Source organism: Choristoneura fumiferana, chromosome 8, assembly GCF_025370935.1.
Source record: "Choristoneura fumiferana chromosome 8, NRCan_CFum_1, whole genome shotgun sequence".
Classification (NCBI taxonomy): Eukaryota; Metazoa; Arthropoda; class Insecta; order Lepidoptera; family Tortricidae; genus Choristoneura; species Choristoneura fumiferana.
In genome coordinates, this window is record NC_133479.1 from 17762591 (window position 1) to 17783143 (window position 20553).

At 37.5% G+C, this 20553-nt stretch overlaps 1 protein-coding gene across 2 annotated transcripts in view; it reads right to left on the reverse strand.

Annotated features, from left to right (window-relative positions):
* Prp16 (ATP-dependent RNA helicase l(1)G0007) overlaps positions 1-20553 on the reverse strand; it is a 134106-nt gene that overhangs the window by 19378 nt on the left and 94175 nt on the right. For both annotated transcript variants that reach the window (XM_074091529.1, XM_074091530.1), the window contains one exon: positions 3044-3223. In XM_074091529.1, the coding sequence (XP_073947630.1) occupies positions 3044-3223 (180 nt within the window). The remainder of the gene's footprint in view (positions 1-3043; positions 3224-20553) is intronic.

Below are 20553 nucleotides of genomic sequence, written 5' to 3' on the forward strand. Positions count from 1 at the left end.
ACGAGATAAGGTTCAGTTTGAATCAGTATAACTAGGCGGTGATAATTAAGAGACTATATTTTACGACTGAGCTAATGAAAAATTACTTTAAGAAATACAAACAGCACTAAAAGCAACGCTTGGTTTCTTTTTGCATATGTATAAAAAATACACGCTGTATATCTTGCACTTGAGCAATAAAAAAATGTTTTCAAGGTATATAATTATATAACAACTAGCTTTTGCCCGCCGCTTCGCCAGCGTGGTATTCGGTTATCGCGCGCTGTTCCTTTGGGAACTGTGCATTTTCCCAGGATAAAAAGTAGCCTATGTCACTCTCTGGCCCATAAACTATCTCTATGCCAAAAATCAGGTTACCTTTACTTGCCCGAATTTCACTTGCTATACCAACGTTTACCATAAAATATATAGAACCGTGCTGTTTTCAGGATTTTTTTAAATGTCATCATATATAATGCAGTAGGTTAGGTTAGGTTAGTTTAATATCAACTCTGAAGAAATTACTATTTCAGAAATAAATTACTTTATAGCAAATGAAAATTCTAGAAAACGATACATTCGGGCATATGAAATTCGGGAAAACGATAGAGAACCGCTCCGTTTCGATGTGAAAACGGACAAACATAGAAACACACACACACACACACACTTTCGCATTTATAATATTAGTATGGATTATCCTAAGACAGTTCGAGAGAAATGTGTCAATTTAATCTGTCAACTTCTACTTCGCATGAAGCTAAACATAATCTCAGACCCCGGTGAGTTTCAACGAACTTTCGATTTTTAGTTTGCATAACGTTATGACAGTTGCGTAGTGTCATCGTCACCAATTTTAACCAGTTGATAATTTAATAACCGTTGATTATTTCAATTGGTGGACCGTGAAGTTCTTCCGTGTTTTGTTAAAACTGTGTAGTAATCGTTTTAAACAGTTGCCACCAGTGATATCGCTGGACATTATTTTACCATGCGGTTCCCTGTTCAAATATGTTCAAATTACTAGCTACTACAGATCGATTCACAAGAGCTAGCACGAATGGATTGAATGAATGAATGAAAGTATCTGTGTGTTATCTGTTTGAATAACTTCAACTTCACACATTAGTCACTTTCCTATAAACATGTCTACGTGCTTTCATTCTAGCATGGTGCGGGTGACACTAAATGCACGTTTCGTTTTACTCAAAAAAAGTTGCTGCGGTCTAAATATATAAATAAATAAATAAATCATCATATCAAATCATCATGCCAGCCGAAAGACGTCCACTGATGGACATAGGCCTTCCCAATGCTCCCCACTCAGACCGGTCTTGTGCTTTTCTCATCCACCCGCGATCCCGCGATCTTAACCAGGTCGTCGCTCCATCTTGTTGGAGGTCTACCGACAGCTCGTCTCCCGGTCCGCGGACGCCATTCGAGATCCTTTTGACCCCATCGGCCATCAGTCCTGCGAGCAATGTGCCCCGCCCAAAAATAAATAAATATCATGGGACAATTCACACCAATTGACCTAGTCCCAAAGTAAGCTTGCAAAGCTTGTGTTATGGGTACTAAGCAGCGGATAAATATAATTATATAAATAGACACATACTTAAATACATATTAAACACCCAAGACCCCAGAACAAACATTCGTATTTTTCATACAAATATCTGTCCCGACACGGGAATCGAACCCGGGACCTCAAGCTTCGTAGTCAGGTTCTCTAACCACTAGGCTATCTGGTCGTCTAAAATATCGTCGTATATATGGAAGTATATTTCAGTTGTAGCCTGAAGCCTAAGTAAAAACGCTTACCTAACCTCGCACCGCTCATCTGCCAGAGCGGTGCTGTGCGAGGACAGATAAATGAAGTGTTTCTATTGGTTCATGCAAACACCTCGCATCATATCCTCGCACATCTCTGGTCAAAAACGCAGCCCTATAGCGGCCGTGGTCACAAGTCAAGTCAGCCAACGTTTTATTTACATCTTTAAAACTTAGCTATAACCACAATTTTACGCCATAAAAATTTGCTACGCTTCATGAAACTCCGTTTTTTTATATTTTAAAATTTATATCAAAACGTTTTGCAATCATTTTAGTAAATTTTATTTTAGCATGTTGGAATAATCGGCGTCGGGCTTCTAATAGACTCTCGTTAGTAATCCCCTTCTTACGCCCCTTGGTGCACAATGCACTATAAAAATACCTCGACTTTTCAGCCACATTATGACTACGTCTCAACCAGAGTTGTGCTAGGATGTGTTACAAGAAATATGTTTTTCAGGAACCAATAGAAATGCTTCTTTCATCGCACCGCTCATCTGCCAGAGCCCATCAACCAGAGCGGTGCTGTGCGAGGACAGATAAATGAAGTGTTTCTATTGGTTCATGCAAACACCTCGCATCATATCCTCGCACATCTCTGGTCAAAACGCAGCCTATAGCGGCCGTGGTCACAAGTCAAGTCAGCCAACGTTTTATTTACATCTTTAAAACTTAGCTATAACCCAATTTTACGCCATAAAAATTTGCTACGCTTCATGAAACTCCGTTATTTTTATATTTTAAATTTATATCAAAACGTTTTGCAATCATTTTAGTAAATATTTTTTTAGCATGTTGGAATAATCGGCGTCGGGCTTCTAATAGACTCTCGTTAGTAATCCCCTTCTTACGCCCCTTGGTTCATAATGTACTATAAAAATACCTCAACTTTTCAGCCACATTATGACTACGTCTCAACCAGAGTTGTGCTAGGATGTGTTACGAGAAATGTGCTTTTCAGGAACCAATAGAAACGCTTCTTTCATCGCACCACTCATCTGCCAGAGCCCATCAACCAGAGCGGTGCTGTACGAGGACAGATAAATGAAGTGTTTCCATTGGTTCATGCAAACACCTCGCATCATACCCTCGCACATCTCTGGTCCAAACACAGCCTATAGCGGCCGTGGTCACGAGTACGTTGAAGGGCAGAATATCCTTAAGCCGCACGAGTTTTAAAAACTATCTGCACTTGATTTTGATTTGTATCGGTACCTACGCAAATACTAACCTGCTTGACAGCTCCGTCGACATAATCCTCGCAAACGTTCTTGGCGAAGAAGGTCTCTACGGGGAAGGTCCGTCCAGGGATGGTGAAGGTCGGCACGTTTCCGAAGAAAGTGGAGAACTTGGTGGAGTCCATGGTGGCTGAGGTGACGATGAGCTTAAGGTCGCTGCGACGAGCTACCACCTGAAAAGAGAGTTATTGTTAGGGGAAGTTTGGTATAATGTTGAAGATATTGTAAACGCGTAAAAAAAAACACTAAAGAACGAGTACGAAACAGTTTTTATATTAGGTTCTCATCCGATTAACGCACACTGAATCTACCGAAGAACGTATACATAGTGTCTTTTCCAACTACGACATTGACGGAATCATCAATAGTATCGAAGGATATATACTTTCAAGAATTGAATTGTGTTGAGTACAAAACGACTCAAAGAACAGCGCACTACCAAATGTTTTAGCCCTAATGATCAGGTTTTACAGGATTCATCATATTAAAAGTACCTACAATAGTGCCTACAATTAACATTTAAGAGTAAAATCTTATACTTAAGCAAAAATATTTTTTTTAACAAAAAAGTAAAACTGACTCCCTGGTCTGAACTGAGCCCTCTTTTTCTGAGAGGAGGCCTGTGCCCAGTAGTGGGACGTATATAGGCAGGGATGGGAAAACTGACTCCAAAAAAATAAAAAATAACAAAAATGGAACCGACTACAAAACCCTTGAAAATATTTTTCTAGGTAGGTACCTACTAGCTCGAAGTAGGTGCCTCAGCACGAGCCAGCAGGAGTGGAACAATAGTCGTCTACCTCACCTACATACTATGGGTTTCAATCCCTCCTGCTGGGTCGTGCTGCGTCATCGACTTCGAGCTAGTAGGTACCTACCTAGAAAAATATTTTCAAGAGTTTTGTAGTCGGTTCCATTTTTGTTATTTTTTTATTTTTTTGGAGTCGGTTTTACTTTTTTGTTAAAAAATGTCTTTATTTCTCACTTTTTAGTGATTTGTAGCCAAAGTACATCTCACCACGATTCTATTAAGCCCAAACACGGCTTAGTTACGTTGTTTTATAACAGAGTTCCGTTGCCTACCTTCCGGCTTCAGCATCAGATAAGTTCGAAAGAATCATTAACTTAAAGGTTGTTCTTAGTCGATTATCTAGGTTTATTAATCATGATCGTTTATAGACGCGCGAGCATTACTTAGCTTTGACGAGTTCCATTGGCCATCTACGGTCTTCTTCATCAGGTCCAGTTTACCAAATGATACTTTCTGAATGTAAATGCCTATAAATTTTGAGGTTTGCCCTCGATTACTCCAGGATTCCATCATCAGATCTTGACTTGGTGACAATGGGACCACCTCAGAAGAATACTCTTCGAATAAGAAAGAATTTTGAAAATCGGTTCACAATTGACTGAGTAATCGGTGAACATACATTAAAAAAAAATACAAACATTGGAACAGTTTGAATTTGGAAAACGAAGAGATTCAGAAAGTTTCGTCGGATGCAGCAACTCGCAGCAGCGCAGTTAATGAAAACAAGCTTTACCATACTTGTCATCAAGAACGTCTCGTAATCATTTTTAGCTTCTAGTTGTCAAGGCTCTAAGTATTATTAGTATACAACAAGCACTCCCGCTAGTTATAAGCATAGATTCAACGAGCTACCTAACACCTAAAAATAACGCGATTACTGGATTAGAAAAGGAATTTGGTCCATAAAATAGTTTAGAAACTCAGCAAGCTGTTAATAATAGCAATTGGTATTATCCGATAATTTCACGGGCGATCGGTTCCGTAGCCGTTTTTGCGAAACCGCGGCAAAAAAGTTAAATTCGTGCTGCTATTCGCAGTTTCACAACAACGTAAAAAGCTAAAAAATACATGCCTTTGTGTTATTTATATTTCCAATTGTCCGTTTACAAGAGTCCTTTTTGGCCTCGGCCTTTGTATGAAGATTTACATTCACCAACTAAATGTGTATCCCACGACACCACATGTATCGTTATTAAATAGAAGTGTGTATCAACCGTTGAAGTAGAACCTAAAGTTAATAAAAAAAAAACTCGTTAATAAACTGACTAATAAATATAGTGGCTGTGTATTAGTCATATAGATTTATTTTCATTGGAATAAAGCCATGTTTTAAGTTTAAACCCTGAAATATCAGTTATTAATGCAATCCTATGATTGTCAAACAACACTAAATAAATCACCTTATATACACAAAATGTCAATCGCTCCAAAAGTTTACTCCCTCTTTAACTAGCTTTTATTTACTTTCACTTGTCCCACTATCTGTCTTAACATATCTTGAGAATTGAATTTAACCCAATTGGTGTCAATAATAAGTTTCAGTAAAAAAGCTTCTATTACAAATGTTTTTTCGGAAATCTTTTTTTTTTTTTATTCGATTGGATGGCAAACGAGCAAGTGGGTCTCCTGATGGTAAGCGATCACCACCGCCCATAGACACCTGCAACACCAGGGGGATTGCAGATGCGTTGCCAATCTAGAGGCCTAAGATGGGATACCTCAAGTGCCAGTAATCTGTGAGAACTCCTGGATAATTCGGGATGCACACCAAGAAAATACGTTAACGTTGGACAGTTTACGCCGAACTCACGTAAGTGATACGAGTACAAGTCACGTGATACCAAACTACCTACTTACCTACATCACAGTTTTCTTCTACAAAAACTTATTATAGGTATAGACAAGTGTGCTTCTCATCATTCTATTCAGACGCAGCCGTGCGGTCTAATAAGCTTGCCTTATCAGAATCCTCCAGGCTTTCGGCTGCTCGCTTAATAAACCTAACAATAATCGAGGTCCCAGCCGGTACCCTGCGACATCCCGCAGGGCAATCTGAGCCCAATGGCTCAGAAAATTGGCTGCGTTTTATCGAGTTACGTCGCTAGTTGATTGTTGTATTGTTACGTGATTCTTGAAGACGCATTATAAGTAGGGTTCCTAGAAACTCCCGAGTTTTTCTGCATGTCACTGGCAGAACCGAAGTAAACCGGTTTTTGATAAGTTTTGACTTCAGGTGGCGGGTTTAAGTTCACAGGCTCATCACATTGCACTGCGTATATTATACTGTTAACAGAGTACAAGTATACTGCTGCTTTAGGGTGCATTTATTATTTACCTATTAGTATTTTTTAGTATACATGTAAGGTAAGTACACGAGAAGCAAGGCCAAATGTGCCGTCCGCTGTTTGGGTAAGCTCAGACAACACTTAACAAAATACCTGCTTGTATGAGTAGGCATTAACCTAAATCAAATCTTTTAATAGAACATCGACCGAAGACTTATTTTATCACAAACGCAACTTAATACATACAACAAAGTATCGACACATAACTACGGCTCAGCATGCGATGTTTTTTCAGCGTTCAAGGTTTGACATTTATTTGTACAGGTTTCGTTTATTTTTGGAAGCTTCCGTATTAAATTTTCATATTGATCACTGGTTTGTTATCGATAGGAATAAAAGGTATAAGTAATAACAATGGTATAGCGGAATTTTTCAACACTCAATTCAATTTATATTATAGCAATTACAAGAACATGAGACCATTAAAGTATACATATTTGAACCTAAATGAAAACACAAAAAACAATGAATGCCTTAAAAATATTATACGCTGTCCCTCCACATTCCAAATGTAGAAAGTTTCAGTGCCTTCTGAATGTGTCTGGTTCTAACGATGGAGGCTTTTGGGACAACCATGCAGGCTACACCAGGGAAGCAGATTGCTTGCAAATTGCTACAATGCTATCGATTCGCGCTTTTATGAACCCCGATTCGCTAAAGACACGTGGCAGAGCTATCAACATCCTGAAATCGCTGTTATATTGGGCACGTAGAGCATTGAGTGCCTTTTATATCATCTTTTATATTTCAAAGTATGAATGCAGAGGGAAATGTAGGTAGTTTATTATTCCGTCAGCCGTAGATCGGCAAGCGGAGGGTAGGGCGTCCACCAACGAGATGGACGGATGATCTGGTTATAGCCACGTTCACGGTGGAAGCAAGCCGCTGCCAACCGAAGCAACTGGAGGTCTATGGGGGAGGCCTACGTCCAACAGCCAACAGTGGACATCCTACGGCTGAAATGATGATGATAATGATGATTCCATGAGCATTCAAACCAGCGGTATCTTCGTTTTCTGGCTGAATTTGAACAGGCCACGTAGAACCCCTTAGAATCGTGGTTAATGTCGCGAGTTCAAGGTGGAGGCAGGCCGCTTCCAACCGAAGTAACTAGAACTATGGAGAAGGCCTCTGTCTATCAGTGGTTTTTTATTGTATAGGGGGCAAACGAGCGAACGGATCGCCTGATGTTAAACGATCACCGTCGGCCATGGACACCTGCAACACCAGAAGAGCAACAAGTGCGTTGCCGGCCTTTTAGGTAGGAGTACGCTCTTTTTTTGAAAGCTAGAAGATATCCCACGACTGATATGATGATGATGTCATAGTATCTATAATAGGGTTTACAACCTCAATATACAGTTATGAAGTTGATTATACCAGCAACATTAAAAAAAAGAAACATGAAGAAAAACTAAGGAAAATGAATGAGGTGTATAACAGCATTTTGCAAGGAAGGTTTACGACATTTTTATATAAGGCTGATAAAAGTGCGTGTTTCGGAGATACCTCGGAATATAAAGAGGGCTTAGTCACGAGGGTGTGGTGAAATATCCCAGGTAATGGGATTGTGTGAAACGATTTGTGCGATGATTTTGGTGTAGGGGTATCATTGAAGTTATTTCAAGATTGTTTTGTTGAGGGAAAACATGAGTTGTCAACATCTGCTGACCGACAGGAGTCTTAAATGGTTAAAGTTTGTTATATGAATGACTGTTTGCTAATACGGTATTTGACTATTTTGTATATGTTTTATAAATTAAAATTTCACAATGGCTGTTATCGAATAGAAAAACAATTTTTAAGCTACCTTTACAAATAACAAAGTTATACAGGTTTGAAATTCAAGATTAGACAGAGAAAGACATACTGGCATGTGACGTCACACGCCAGTACCGCCATACTTGCTGCATAGAGAAAAGCGTTTGAGAAAGATTTTTCAAAAAATCACTATAAATCCAATTTTCAACCGATTTAAATTTTCTCTTCGCTTAACACTATCTGTATATCTATATTTTAATAATAAGATTAAGATATGGCAAAATCAAAAGTTGTCAAATACTGTAGGTATTTCAAAATGTTGTTTCTTTGAAAAAAAGAAAATACTTATTTGCGACAACGTGAATGAAATAAAAAATGCGCATGTCATGAAGTAGTCTCTAAAAATTTCCAATCTGGCAAACGGCGCTACTCTCCCTTTGGGACCTTTGATAAGTCGTTGGATTTTTTTTTGTAAAAAGACGATGTTTTAATTGAAATTTGAGCGTAGAATGGCCAGCTGGGCTATGAAGTGTTAATTTCTTTAAGATTTTTATCTTTGATGATTCGGGGGTGGATTACCTAAGTAGATTTTCACATCTGACAATATTCTCAGAGTCTATGTGTCAATCGTCATTGAATGAGGACAATCAACATTTTGATGTTGATATCACGAAACTGCGTACTCACTTTCACTTATATTACCGGTATGTGAGAGAAATAGGAAATTAGATAATATTGATAGACACGAATGTTGTAGTGGCAGTCAGAAATAGACTTCAAAATAAATAAGTATACGCCTCTTTTTCGCCTTAGACTAGGAAATACAGAATAAGAATGCTAAAGTGCCATTTAGCCTCACCTAACTTTTCAAACAGGATAGGTGTCATGTTAGAATTCTTTGTAAAGCTTTAAGAACATAAGAAAAAGGTTGTAAAAATCTGAATTTTATGAACAGACCCACCGTTTCCCTTAGATTCCTAAATACAGAACAAATATCTGTGCTGAGACGCGGCTAGAAAGTTCTGTTCTATATTTAATTTAAATCCGCAGGATTAATTGAATAAAGCAACGCATAATTGCTTTTGGCTCGCTGAACGCCGAAGTACATTAAAAACAGCTCTTTATAAATTGGCGTCAAACATTGGCCATTACACAAACATGTGTATTCCAATGCGAGGAACCAAAGTTTGATCAAACCTACGCCAACTAGTTGGATCTGGTATCACCTTACATCGTCGTGAAGAAACCGTTGATCGTACAATAAAATTTAAAATAAGAACATTCCGAGCCGACGAGCCCCCAATCACGTGACAGCATTTAAACGTTTAAAAACAAACGACGGCATTTCATTGGCGCGTTTAAAATTAGAAAGAGAATTCGATTACTGCTCGGCAAATTGCCGAATGTCGAATAACGGTCGTGTTCGTGATTTTTTGTACAATTTAGAAATATCCCAAAGTTATGGTGTTCAGAATAGTTAAAACGTTTTTTAATCATTGGATGTTGTTGAATTAATGTTTGTAAACACCTTGAAACATGATCATTACTCAGAACTAAAATGTAAATAGCGAGTATTTGCACCAAGTCCTTTACATAACACTCCTAGGAACGCTGTTCTTTTATTTTTGCTCAACAAACCAAACCAATAACATAAAATGTGAAATTTCGCGTGAAGAACAAATTTAAAGTACGTTACATCACATCTGACGTACATGCTCTTGACATTGATATATCACGTGTAGGATATAACCCACCACGCAACAGAACCAAAAATATCTGATCTATTTCTATTAATATCATTATGATAAAAATATTCATCGATGCAGTATTAGACATTAGCAGGTTATAAACTCGCCCACGAATCTTTTGCAGATTGAACAAAATTACAGAAGGCTTATTAAAAATTACAAAATTACATTTGTAATGCTAAATATAGCTCAATGAGCATATGTCATACCAAATTAAGGTCACCAATTAAACCCTGTATTAATTTAGTCTACGTCTGCAGTTCATTTATACCTGCCGCGTTGGTACGGTCTTTAGCTCCTTAAAAAGCAAAAGACAGTCACACTGGTAAATTACAAGCAGCATGCAAATATGCCTTCGACGCCGGTCCAGAAGTATTATTGAAAATATTTTCGGCAGCTTTAGGAATTACCAGAGGCAGGGGATGAATCCGAAGGCGATGGTCAGAAGGTTCTAGAATGGCGTCCGCGGACCGGGAGACGAGCTGTCGGTAGGCCTCCAACAAGATGGAGCGACGACTTGGTTAAGATCGCGGGATCGCGGTGGATGCGGAAAGCACAAGACCGGTCTGAGTGGAGAGCCTTGGGGAGGCTTATGTCCAGCAGTGGACGTCTTTCGGCTGACATGATGATGATGAGGGGATGAATATAAATGGAGTGGAGTGTAGGGCGTTTCGTTTTCATTTTAGCGTCAAGGCAACGACATGATATGCTTCGTAAATTCTAGAATATTATTGGCCAAGGACAGACAGAAGCAATGGAATGGACCTAGCAAAAAAAATACATCCCTGTAAAATGTAACGATAATAAACTCATGCAGAAATATTCCTGATAAATTTTAAAACAATTTGTATGTTAGTTGTACATTTCCAAGCCGCCAACTGGGCCCAAATAATGAAAACTTAAACACAGTTTTACGACTTTTTCAATAGAGCGATAACGGTACGAACTATATGGCCGGTAGGTTGTTTATCCTAGCTCGAAATCTAGACTCCGGTAAACCACAACAGCGCAAAATAGGGCATCGTACACATTACCAGAGGCAGTGACCTCCACGAAGTATATGTGCACCGTTTTAGGGAGTTGTAAAATTATATCGCGCGTAGCACTCGAAGATATGGAGGCTATATTGGTTTTTATTACCTCTATTTGGCGTAATGGACAGACAAAAGATACTTAATTTGTTTTCTAAATATATACTTAATGAGTATAATGATGAAGCACGTAAATAAAATTGTAATTTAGCTACCTAGTGTGGGCAGATTTGTCCAGGGACTGTGTGATCAAAACACATCAGTAAGTTTTAGCGGCTATCATCTAAATAGTAGATTGTACAACAAGAGGATAAAACGACATATTTTACCCGAGGCGTTCGTATATCCAGTACAGCGAGGGTGGATAGACACGTCGAGGGGAAAATGGGTTTAATGCTCGAGTTTTACACTATGCTTTTCACTTCGATTGCGAGGAGATGAAATAGCAACAGTGGAAACAATTGTTCACTTACTATGTACCTTTTATTTTTCATTCATTACTATATATGTAATTATATTTTTGTAGTTTTATTGCTTTATTTTGATTGCTTTTAATTCTTTTTTATTTTTATATAAATTAAAAATGATTTAAATAAATATGTACAAACTTTTTGTTTGTGGCTGTTGACACCTGTTTACCTGTCTTAGAAGAGGATTTTACTTTATGCACTAGAGCATAAAATGTCATTTTATGTCGTCTACATAGATCCAGCATAAACACGAACTTTACGAGCATGAGAAGTGAAAAGGACTATTTTTCCAACACATCTGACTATAAACTATAGCTAAATATGGTGCATAACAGACCACTGGCTCGACATTATCAATTACCAATACCACATTGTGCCAGCCGTAATTCGAGCACCCGCCGTCGGTGTTACCAGTCCGAAGCGGATTCAACTGGTTAGCACAGGTTTCACGGTGTGCTTGGAATACTAGCCCTTTGTACGAAGTCTCTATTAAGGTAATATGGTAATAACCGGTGATAGGTAGGAAGAAGGATGTATTTACAATGACATTCTGCATAAACAAGTGCATTTGTATCAGTTCTTTTTGCTGCACTGAGGATTTATGGCATCGGAAGTTATAAAAAGCGGCGCAGTCAGTATTAGCATAAAAATACTTTATTTATGAAGTAACATCACTAGTACAGGACTATAATAAAGAATAATATCAGCAATGGGTCTCGTCAGTAAATTTATTCATTATTCATTCAGTCACCATTAGTCATTATCATTAACTTGCTTCCCATACATACCTCAAAAAAACTATATACCAACCATTTCCGATGGGTGTTGAGAATACCGGTTTAATAGGAAAGCAGTAAAGTCAGTTTCCTGCTAAACCTTATGGTATGCGAGTGCAATCATTGTTATTCTGAAGAGCTGACCCTCCTACACTTTGCTGACATCCCAACCCAAGCTATAAGCGTCGAGAGTTTGCGCATTTACTTAAATCGTAGAACAACGAAAGTGGTTCTTTAGTCCCTAATGATAAGTAAATTAAAATTGTGTAATTATGAATAAAATTAGATTTCGAAAAGCTATTGACATTTATTGTCAGTACTTAAGTAAAGCGTAGAAAGACAACAATTGGAGCATTGCATTCATCATAACTTCATAAGCCACAACGACTACTTTCATCCGTATCAAACTGTGATCTTGGGTAAGAATTCTGGGACGTTGCAAAAAAAACCAATCCCGCGCTAACATTTTCCACAGTTTATTTCTTATGACTTGTACAAGAAAAAACATGATTTAATCTAAAAGCTGACATTCAACCACCCGTGTATTAGGCGCCTACTTCATTACTCAACGATGTTAATTATACGTAGTGAACTGATACTCCGGTATTTCTCTTTGGGATCACATTGCGCTATCTACCTAGAAGATGTTCGCTTGTTTATACGTACAGGAATGTCGGAATTTGGCTTTACATTGCGGAAATTGGATCGAGGAAGTTGTTTCATTTGATGAGCGAGGATAATATGCTTTCCTGGTATGATTAGGCCTTATTTACCCTAAACATAGATAATTATAGCACGGGGATGTAATGTAACAGCGATAGGTGAATGACACATGAGAATTTCCTGAATGCGTCAAAGAACTAGTCGATGACAAAGCTAGCGATATTATTAAAATATAGGGTCATTGTAATTTATGTAAACTATTTTTATACATCTTGGCCAACTATCTATACAATTTCTCCATCATTTGTATACAAGAAACGAGTATCTATGGAATTCGAGTGGTTCGATCGTAACACTTCTTCGGAATGCAACAAACTTTAGACTGGTTTGGCAAGTGGGTTTTTGACGTCACATTAGTCAGTTTGCGTCAACGGATGTCGGTGGGCGATCACCTTTGTCTTAAACAATAGGAATTATAATAGGGAGTGGGGGTTATTTATAATGGGATAACTTGTGATGATTTGAAGGTTGGTTTCATGAAGCTGCTAAGTGGGCGGAACATCAAACTAATCAATGTCTTTCATGTGATTACCTATTCACAAAATATAAACTAGCTAGAATAAACTTTGGACAAGATTCGAGTAATCAATAAAATCAGTTCCCGATTAAGTATGTATCAAACTAATCGCTGCAGAATGTCTGTTTTTCCTAAATATTGGGTCAAAGCTGGCGAATTTGAAGGATGCGGTTATATTTGAGAGTAAATTACTGGAATCAAACCGATACAACAATATGTGGAATTAGTCGAATTCAATCAATAAAGACTTCAGTAAATGGCTAATTCATCAAAAAAAAAACAAGTGGAATAATATAAACATAGTTTCGATATAGCTAACACGTTAATAAGAATCTAGAATTTTCAATTGAAAAACGAACGCACTCATAAAAAATCTTTTACACGCTTATTTTCTTTCTTTCATCAACATTCCATTGATTTACAGGTTTTGTTATTGGTACTAGAAGTTCTATGCATGTTGTAATGATTATTACAGCGCTATAGAATAAGAAATGTACTAATGCCATACATAGCACGTACCTACTTATACTTGACTAATTTAAAATTAGTAATAGAAGCGAATGGAAGAGCATTATAATTTGGGTTGTACCTTGTTTTGCCTAACAACTTTTAGCCTATTTTCAGTTTGCCTAATGTTAGATAAACTAATATTACTTAGCCTAATGTTTCATTTTACCTAATTTTCATTTAAGTGAGACATTTTATATACAACTTACTTTACATAATTTTGTTTCGGCCAATTTTAAACTACCAAATTTTTATTTTGTATAAACTCATTTGATATAATGTTTGACTGACATAATTATATTTTGTCTAACATTCCTGTCACATAAATTCATTTTGAATAAGCTTATTTCGTATAACGTTTGATTGATATAATTATTTTTTGTCTAACATACATGTAGCATAATTTCATTTTGTATAAACTTATTTCGTATAATGTTTGACTGGCATAATTATATTTTGTCTAACATAAATGTCGCATAATTTTATTTATTCTAATCACGGTTAATCCGAATACATAATGATAACGTTAGTTAATTCTAAAAAGTTAAGTATTATAAAACAAAGTCGGTTCTGGCACTTCGCCGGCCGCTGCCGGGGCACGCTCGCGCACTGTAGGGTCGCAGTTCTACCTAACGCTCCTCCTCGCTTCGCTCGTCGTCGTACCTATTCCCTGTATGTTCAGTATTGTTATTTGCTTGAACCAAATTAAAAAATAGTAGAATATTATGGATTAACTTATTTCAATTTTAACCTACCTAATTCACCTTATTTTATAATAAACATTTAGGTACCAAACTTAGGCATAACGTTAGTAAGCAAAACAAATATTCATCATCATCATCATCAACCCGAAGACGTCCACTGCTGGACAAAGGCCTCCCCTTAGAACGCCACAATGAATGACAACTCGCCACTTGCATCCACCGGTTTCCCGCTACTCTCACGATGTCGTCAGTCCACCTGGTGGGAGGCCTGCCAACGCTTCGTCTTCCGGTTCGTGGTCGCCACTCGAGGACTTTTCTCCCCCAACGGTTATCTGATCTTCGAGCGATGTGGCCTGCCCATTGCCACTTCAATTTGCATATTTTTCCAGCTATGTCAGTGACTTTAGTTCTTCGACGAATTTCCGTATTCCGGATTCTATCGCGCAAAGAAACTCCAAGCATAGCTCTCTCCAAACAAATATTATGATAATGCAATATTAGACAATCCAATGTTATTTAAAACGTTATTCGGCTATATGATGATTAGTTGAAATGAGATTCGACAAAGTGAGTTTTCGATAAAATAATATTCGGCAAAACAAAAGTTATGCAAATGATATTAGTTAAAACGTTATTCGGCTATATGATGATTAGTTAAAATAATAATCGACAAAGTGAATTTTCGACAAAATAATATTCGACAAAACAAGAGTTATGCAAATGATCATTCAGTAAAAATGACTATTCGAGAAAATAAAAATTATGAATAGTGAAATTATACAAATTGACTTTAGAATTAGGCAAAACATTTTTTGACAAGTCAAGGGAATACCTATAATTTGTAGAGATTCAAGTTTTTACGACTCAGCAGATTACATGACCTACTGATGGTCTAATGCCTTCTCTCACAATAAAAAGTTTCAGGCTGTAGTTCCCACGCGGGCTTAGTGCGGACTAGGAATTTCACGCACATCATTGAATTGGGATGTCCCAATTTTTGACAAAATATAATAAATCGAAAACCATTTAGAGAAATAGGCTTTGTAAAGCGTTTTCAGTAATCAGATTCCAAAAATGTGATAAACTGAATTTTGTTTATTAAATTTAAGTAATGACCCTCATTTGACCCCTGCAGTGTCTAGTCACAAAGGCAGTTATAAAGCAGGTCTACACTTAAGCAAATTGACAGTTTGAAATGTTGCTGTCCTGCTTATAATAGCAAAGAGTGACAAAGATAGAACTTTAATCACATGATGCGCACCCGGCTTTAAACAGTTGTCATTTATCGTAAAGTCCGAAATGTATACGAGTATTTCCAATGTATTTTTACAAATTAAATTATTAAATTACTACGTTACAAGTAAATACAAAAGAATTTAACTATCAGATTTAAATAAAAATATCTATTTACTATCACACCATTAAACAAACATAGGAGTAATCAAAGCTAAAAGAAGATAAATAAACAAAACTATTTGTCATGGTTCATTGGTTCATTTAGGACCCTAAGCCGTGCTTGAATTATTGTCAAATTGTAATGCCACAGATTATGTTATGTACGACCTGATTTTTTCTAGGCAATGGAACGTGGCTGTCTCACTGTGACTTAATCCAGCGTATTACGTAAAAAAAATATAAAAATTAAATACTCATCCAAATTCAAAAACAATGAAAACGGTATTTTAAAATATCCTATTCTTTCCAAAAATAAAATAAAAACTATATGTTATTTTTTTTGGTGCATCCCAATTGCTTTGCAAGTGTATGCCAGCCAATTGACATATAAATAAAAACTGCGGCATGTGTCGAGCCAGGCGAGGTGTAGGTATTCCGTGTTAGGATGCGGCAAATATTCAATTTTAAAAATTGATTTTTCTACTATTAACTTGAAAAGACTACCAAGCTGTGATAGTTTTCATTTTAAATTCGTTATATCAAAGGGAGAGGCATCAGCCCAGCCGTGGGACTGGGACATTACCACAGGCTAATAAAAAAATACTACATTCATGACTCAAAAATACTCAAACTTAAAAAACTAGATACCCTAGAAAGTGATGTGATGTAATAGAATGATACAGTAAATAATCGTTTTCAGAGAAAGTTATCAATTTACATCATAATAGTCAACTACAACGCGGAAGTCGCAGGCGATATTCAGACAGCAGGGCTACTACGAAACTCGAAACACGAAGTTCGTGTCGTGCGGCCCCTCTGACACTTATACTATTTAATACGAGAGCGAGAGGGACGGTACGATACGAACTTCAATTTTCGAACTTCGGAGTAGGCCCTCAGGACTATTGTCGTAAACGTAACAGAAATACGACGCATAATGCAACAACCAATGACAGATTTATGGGTCTAGCACGTTAGGTTATACGACGTTCTCAACAAGAGTTCTATCTTGTATAGCTTGGGGGGCCACTATGAAATTCGAAAATCGAGGTTCGTATCGTACCGTCCCTCTCACTCTCGTATTAAATAATATTAGCGTCAGCGGGACGGCAAGATACGAAGTTCGAAATTTGCACTCCGTAGTATAGGGCCTGTATAAGCAAATTGCGAAGTGGCCTCGCGCATTGAAGATTCTTCAAAAATTTAAACGTAAGCAAAGTTATATGACACTTTGTGGGAAACTACATGTCCCCACTGGTGTCATAATGTGGTGAACTCCCTATTTATCATTAATTTAATATATATGTATAACTAACACTTAGATTAAGTCAAACTAACAACATATGTGTCTAAGAAATAATTTTTAATTTAAAGTAAGCTTGGGTTATGTTGTACTTCGCTAAAAAACAAAGTTATTGGCCATGGATTTGTGATTTGCGGATTTTTCTCTCTCGCATCTTGCGCTATAAAATTTGAATTTCATAATATGTATTAACTGGAAGTACCTACTTCGCCGTACTTGCTTGCCGTACTGACGTAGCGTAAAAAGGTGAGAATCAACTTGTTATGGCACCTCGCCACTGATATTGGTTTTGATTCCCACAGTTTCTGTTAGAATAAACAAAAAAATAATCGACAGATTGTGCGTGTCATATCGACGTCGGTGGTCTATGTTAATGCAAATTATAAGAGGTTAGTGTTTTTAATGTTTTGTTATTCTAGTTGCATTGTGTGTTTTGTTTTTATTATTATTTTCTTTATTTTTTTTCATTCTTAGGTTTAGGTTTTTATAATAGTTATAAAAAGTAAAATACAGAAAAGTACATACAAAATAAAAATATTATAAAAACCTAACCTAGTTTGCCGCCGGTAACGGGGCAGGGCCCAAGCTACCGGTGGTCAGGGCCGCAGAGTGAGGAACCTCCGGACGATGCGTGCCGTGTCCAGAAGTACCGCCTTCTGTATCTGGCCCTTGACCCAGCCATCTTGCGAGCATTATTATTATTTTTTTTCTAGTTAATTTTTGTCGCCTTCCGTGAAGTTGCCAAGCGGTCACAGCGGAAGACCAGCGTTGGCCTACATGGCCAACACTATGCTGAGCTGGGACCGCTTCGCGATTGCGCATATTGCTTTATTTTTTTAAAGGATTTTTATTATGTTTTATATACGTGCGAAGAGCTAATAAATATTTCTATTTCTAATATTATAATAATACAGAAGACAAAAAGTGATTTTATATGCGTTCCCTTTTTTCTTTTGAGCTACAAAACTCGAAAAAGACACATAAACGTAACAATATCGATTTTATCATGAATTATTTCGGCGCTGTATTAACATATTTTTAACACATGTCAAATGACAATCAAATAGTTCACCTTTTAATTGCGTAAAATGCCTTCATTAGGATAAGATCGCGATAAGATTAGGAGACCCGATAACATTAAACAAAGAAATATAATCAGATGTTGATACGTACAAAGACGTAGAAACTATGTCACACGCGAATCAAAGAAACAAGCTCAGTTCATGCTTATCGATATGGAAGATTCGTCATCTAATAACTCAAGGCCGCGTCCTGATTTCGTCGCAAATATATCGTATTACATTTACCGCAAACTCAGCAGGCAAAGCTTAGATTATTATGTCAGTCGGTTATAGTGGCGCATTTGAAGTTTAAAGTTTTGTCCTGGCCCACTCCCTGCCGTTTACACCAATTTTACTATCTCGTTGTTCCAAATGGACAACAGTTAAAATTGTCTATTTATATGTAAAAGTAAAATTTATAAGATGTTGAAATGGTCGGTACTCTATCTCATTTAGTAGTCCGATAACCATGTCGTCAATATTGCCCAATTCCATGTAGTGTTGTGAATTTAAGCTTCGAAGCGTAAACTAAAAGACTCGAGTCGCGACTGCTGAGTCTAGAAGCCTCGAACCTTAAGGCCTCGACCGTATAAGCCTCAAATTAAAAAACTCGTGTTGCTGCTTACGAGCACAGAAACCTCGAGTCTTTAGGCCTCAAGCTTTAAAGCCTCCTAAGCTTTGAAGGTTTAAGTCTATAAAGTTTGGAGCATTAAAAGTCTTAAAAGCTTTTAACAAATCAGATCAATCTATAACCTGCATATTTTGAATTTATATCACCACAAATACACATTAATGTACCATTTCTATGTCGTATTAGGTATATTCATTTCTATTTTCGTCGTTAGTTCGTTTTTAAACTGACGATAATCAGTAGCCGTCGTTTCGCAACTGTGCACGACTGTCCACTGGTATATCCTCATGGTGTATGTATATTACGGGATAGGATATGGCATCGTTGTTGCCATAAAAAGTAGAAGTTAAACTAGATCTTGGCAGTCACTCCATTAATGTTTTTAAGTTTTTGGTCTTCGTGCAACCATGATGGTTTTTTTTGACAGTGGTGACGCTGTAGTGTTTTCACCGCGTCACAGCTTTGCCCTGGCTATGGAGGGCGTGCTCGGCGACCCGGCACAACCACTTCCAGAGACCATGATGGAAAATCGTACTAAGGCTATATATCATAATTACAATCATGTTACACTTTATAACAGGACAGGAGTAGTTTGCAACGTCTGAATTAGTAATAAAATATGTGTCTTTGTGGAATGATGTCATCGCGTCTAGACAACACAAAGATGCTGTAAAACCAAATGATACAGAAGTTGAAGATCAATTATTTAAATTATGGCAAACACTTAAGGAACTCCACACACTAGAAGCAGTGCCGCGTGGCATATTCTCCTTAGTCTTGACCTATGCTAAATGATGTAGCGTTTAAGACCTGGATGAGTCATGAGTTTTGGAAATTGTTTTAGCATATTTAAAGTTTACTCATTGCATTATTTTATTTGTATATTATGCAGTACTCTTAGAATTGATTTGTTTTTAATTCACTGCAACGATCTGTATATTCGGTGTGTGGCACTCCTAATGTGATCAAAGCTCGCGTTGGTAAGAGACGACCAATTTGTCCTAATTTTAGATTTGTTTTGTCAATTGAGTTGGTGTCATAAATTCAATTTTTGATGTCGAGGTATTTGAAAGAAAGAAAGAAAGGTTTATTTTGGCTTCATAGCTACCACCTAAAACTAAGACTAAAACTAGCACTAAAACTATGTTACTTGGTGACACCACAGGATACCAAAAAGGGCCAAAAAGCCAAAAAGGGATTGTCAAAGTGAGCGGGCTGCAAAGTTTTCCTGGGATCCTAGCGCTACCTAGTCAGCGAAGACAAGAACTCCTCATTGCTGACGCACATGTCTAGTACTGATGACCTCAATCATGTTCTACATTGCGCTATCGAGTTTATCAACCATGATGACTTTACCTTCGGAGTTCGTTCCCCACGCATAACATTTGTCTAGTGGTGGGAAGTACTGTAAATTATAGGGCATAGTGTGATGAAGATGAAGTGCTGCTACTGCTACTACTATAAAAACGAAATGTCTCGTCGCCACTGGCCACAGACAAACCCAATTTATAGCGGCTCACCAGTAGGCAGATACAAAATCACCATACCTTACCTCGGTGGTCTATCATATTTATTCACCACACTGGGGTTGCTTGCATCTCTGTGGGGTATTTATTTACTCTATGCCCTTTAATCCCTAGGGTATCATGTGTCACACTTGATACTCGGTCACGCACGTGGCGGCGAGCGTGGGCGCCGTCTGGGGGTGAAGTGGAGGGAG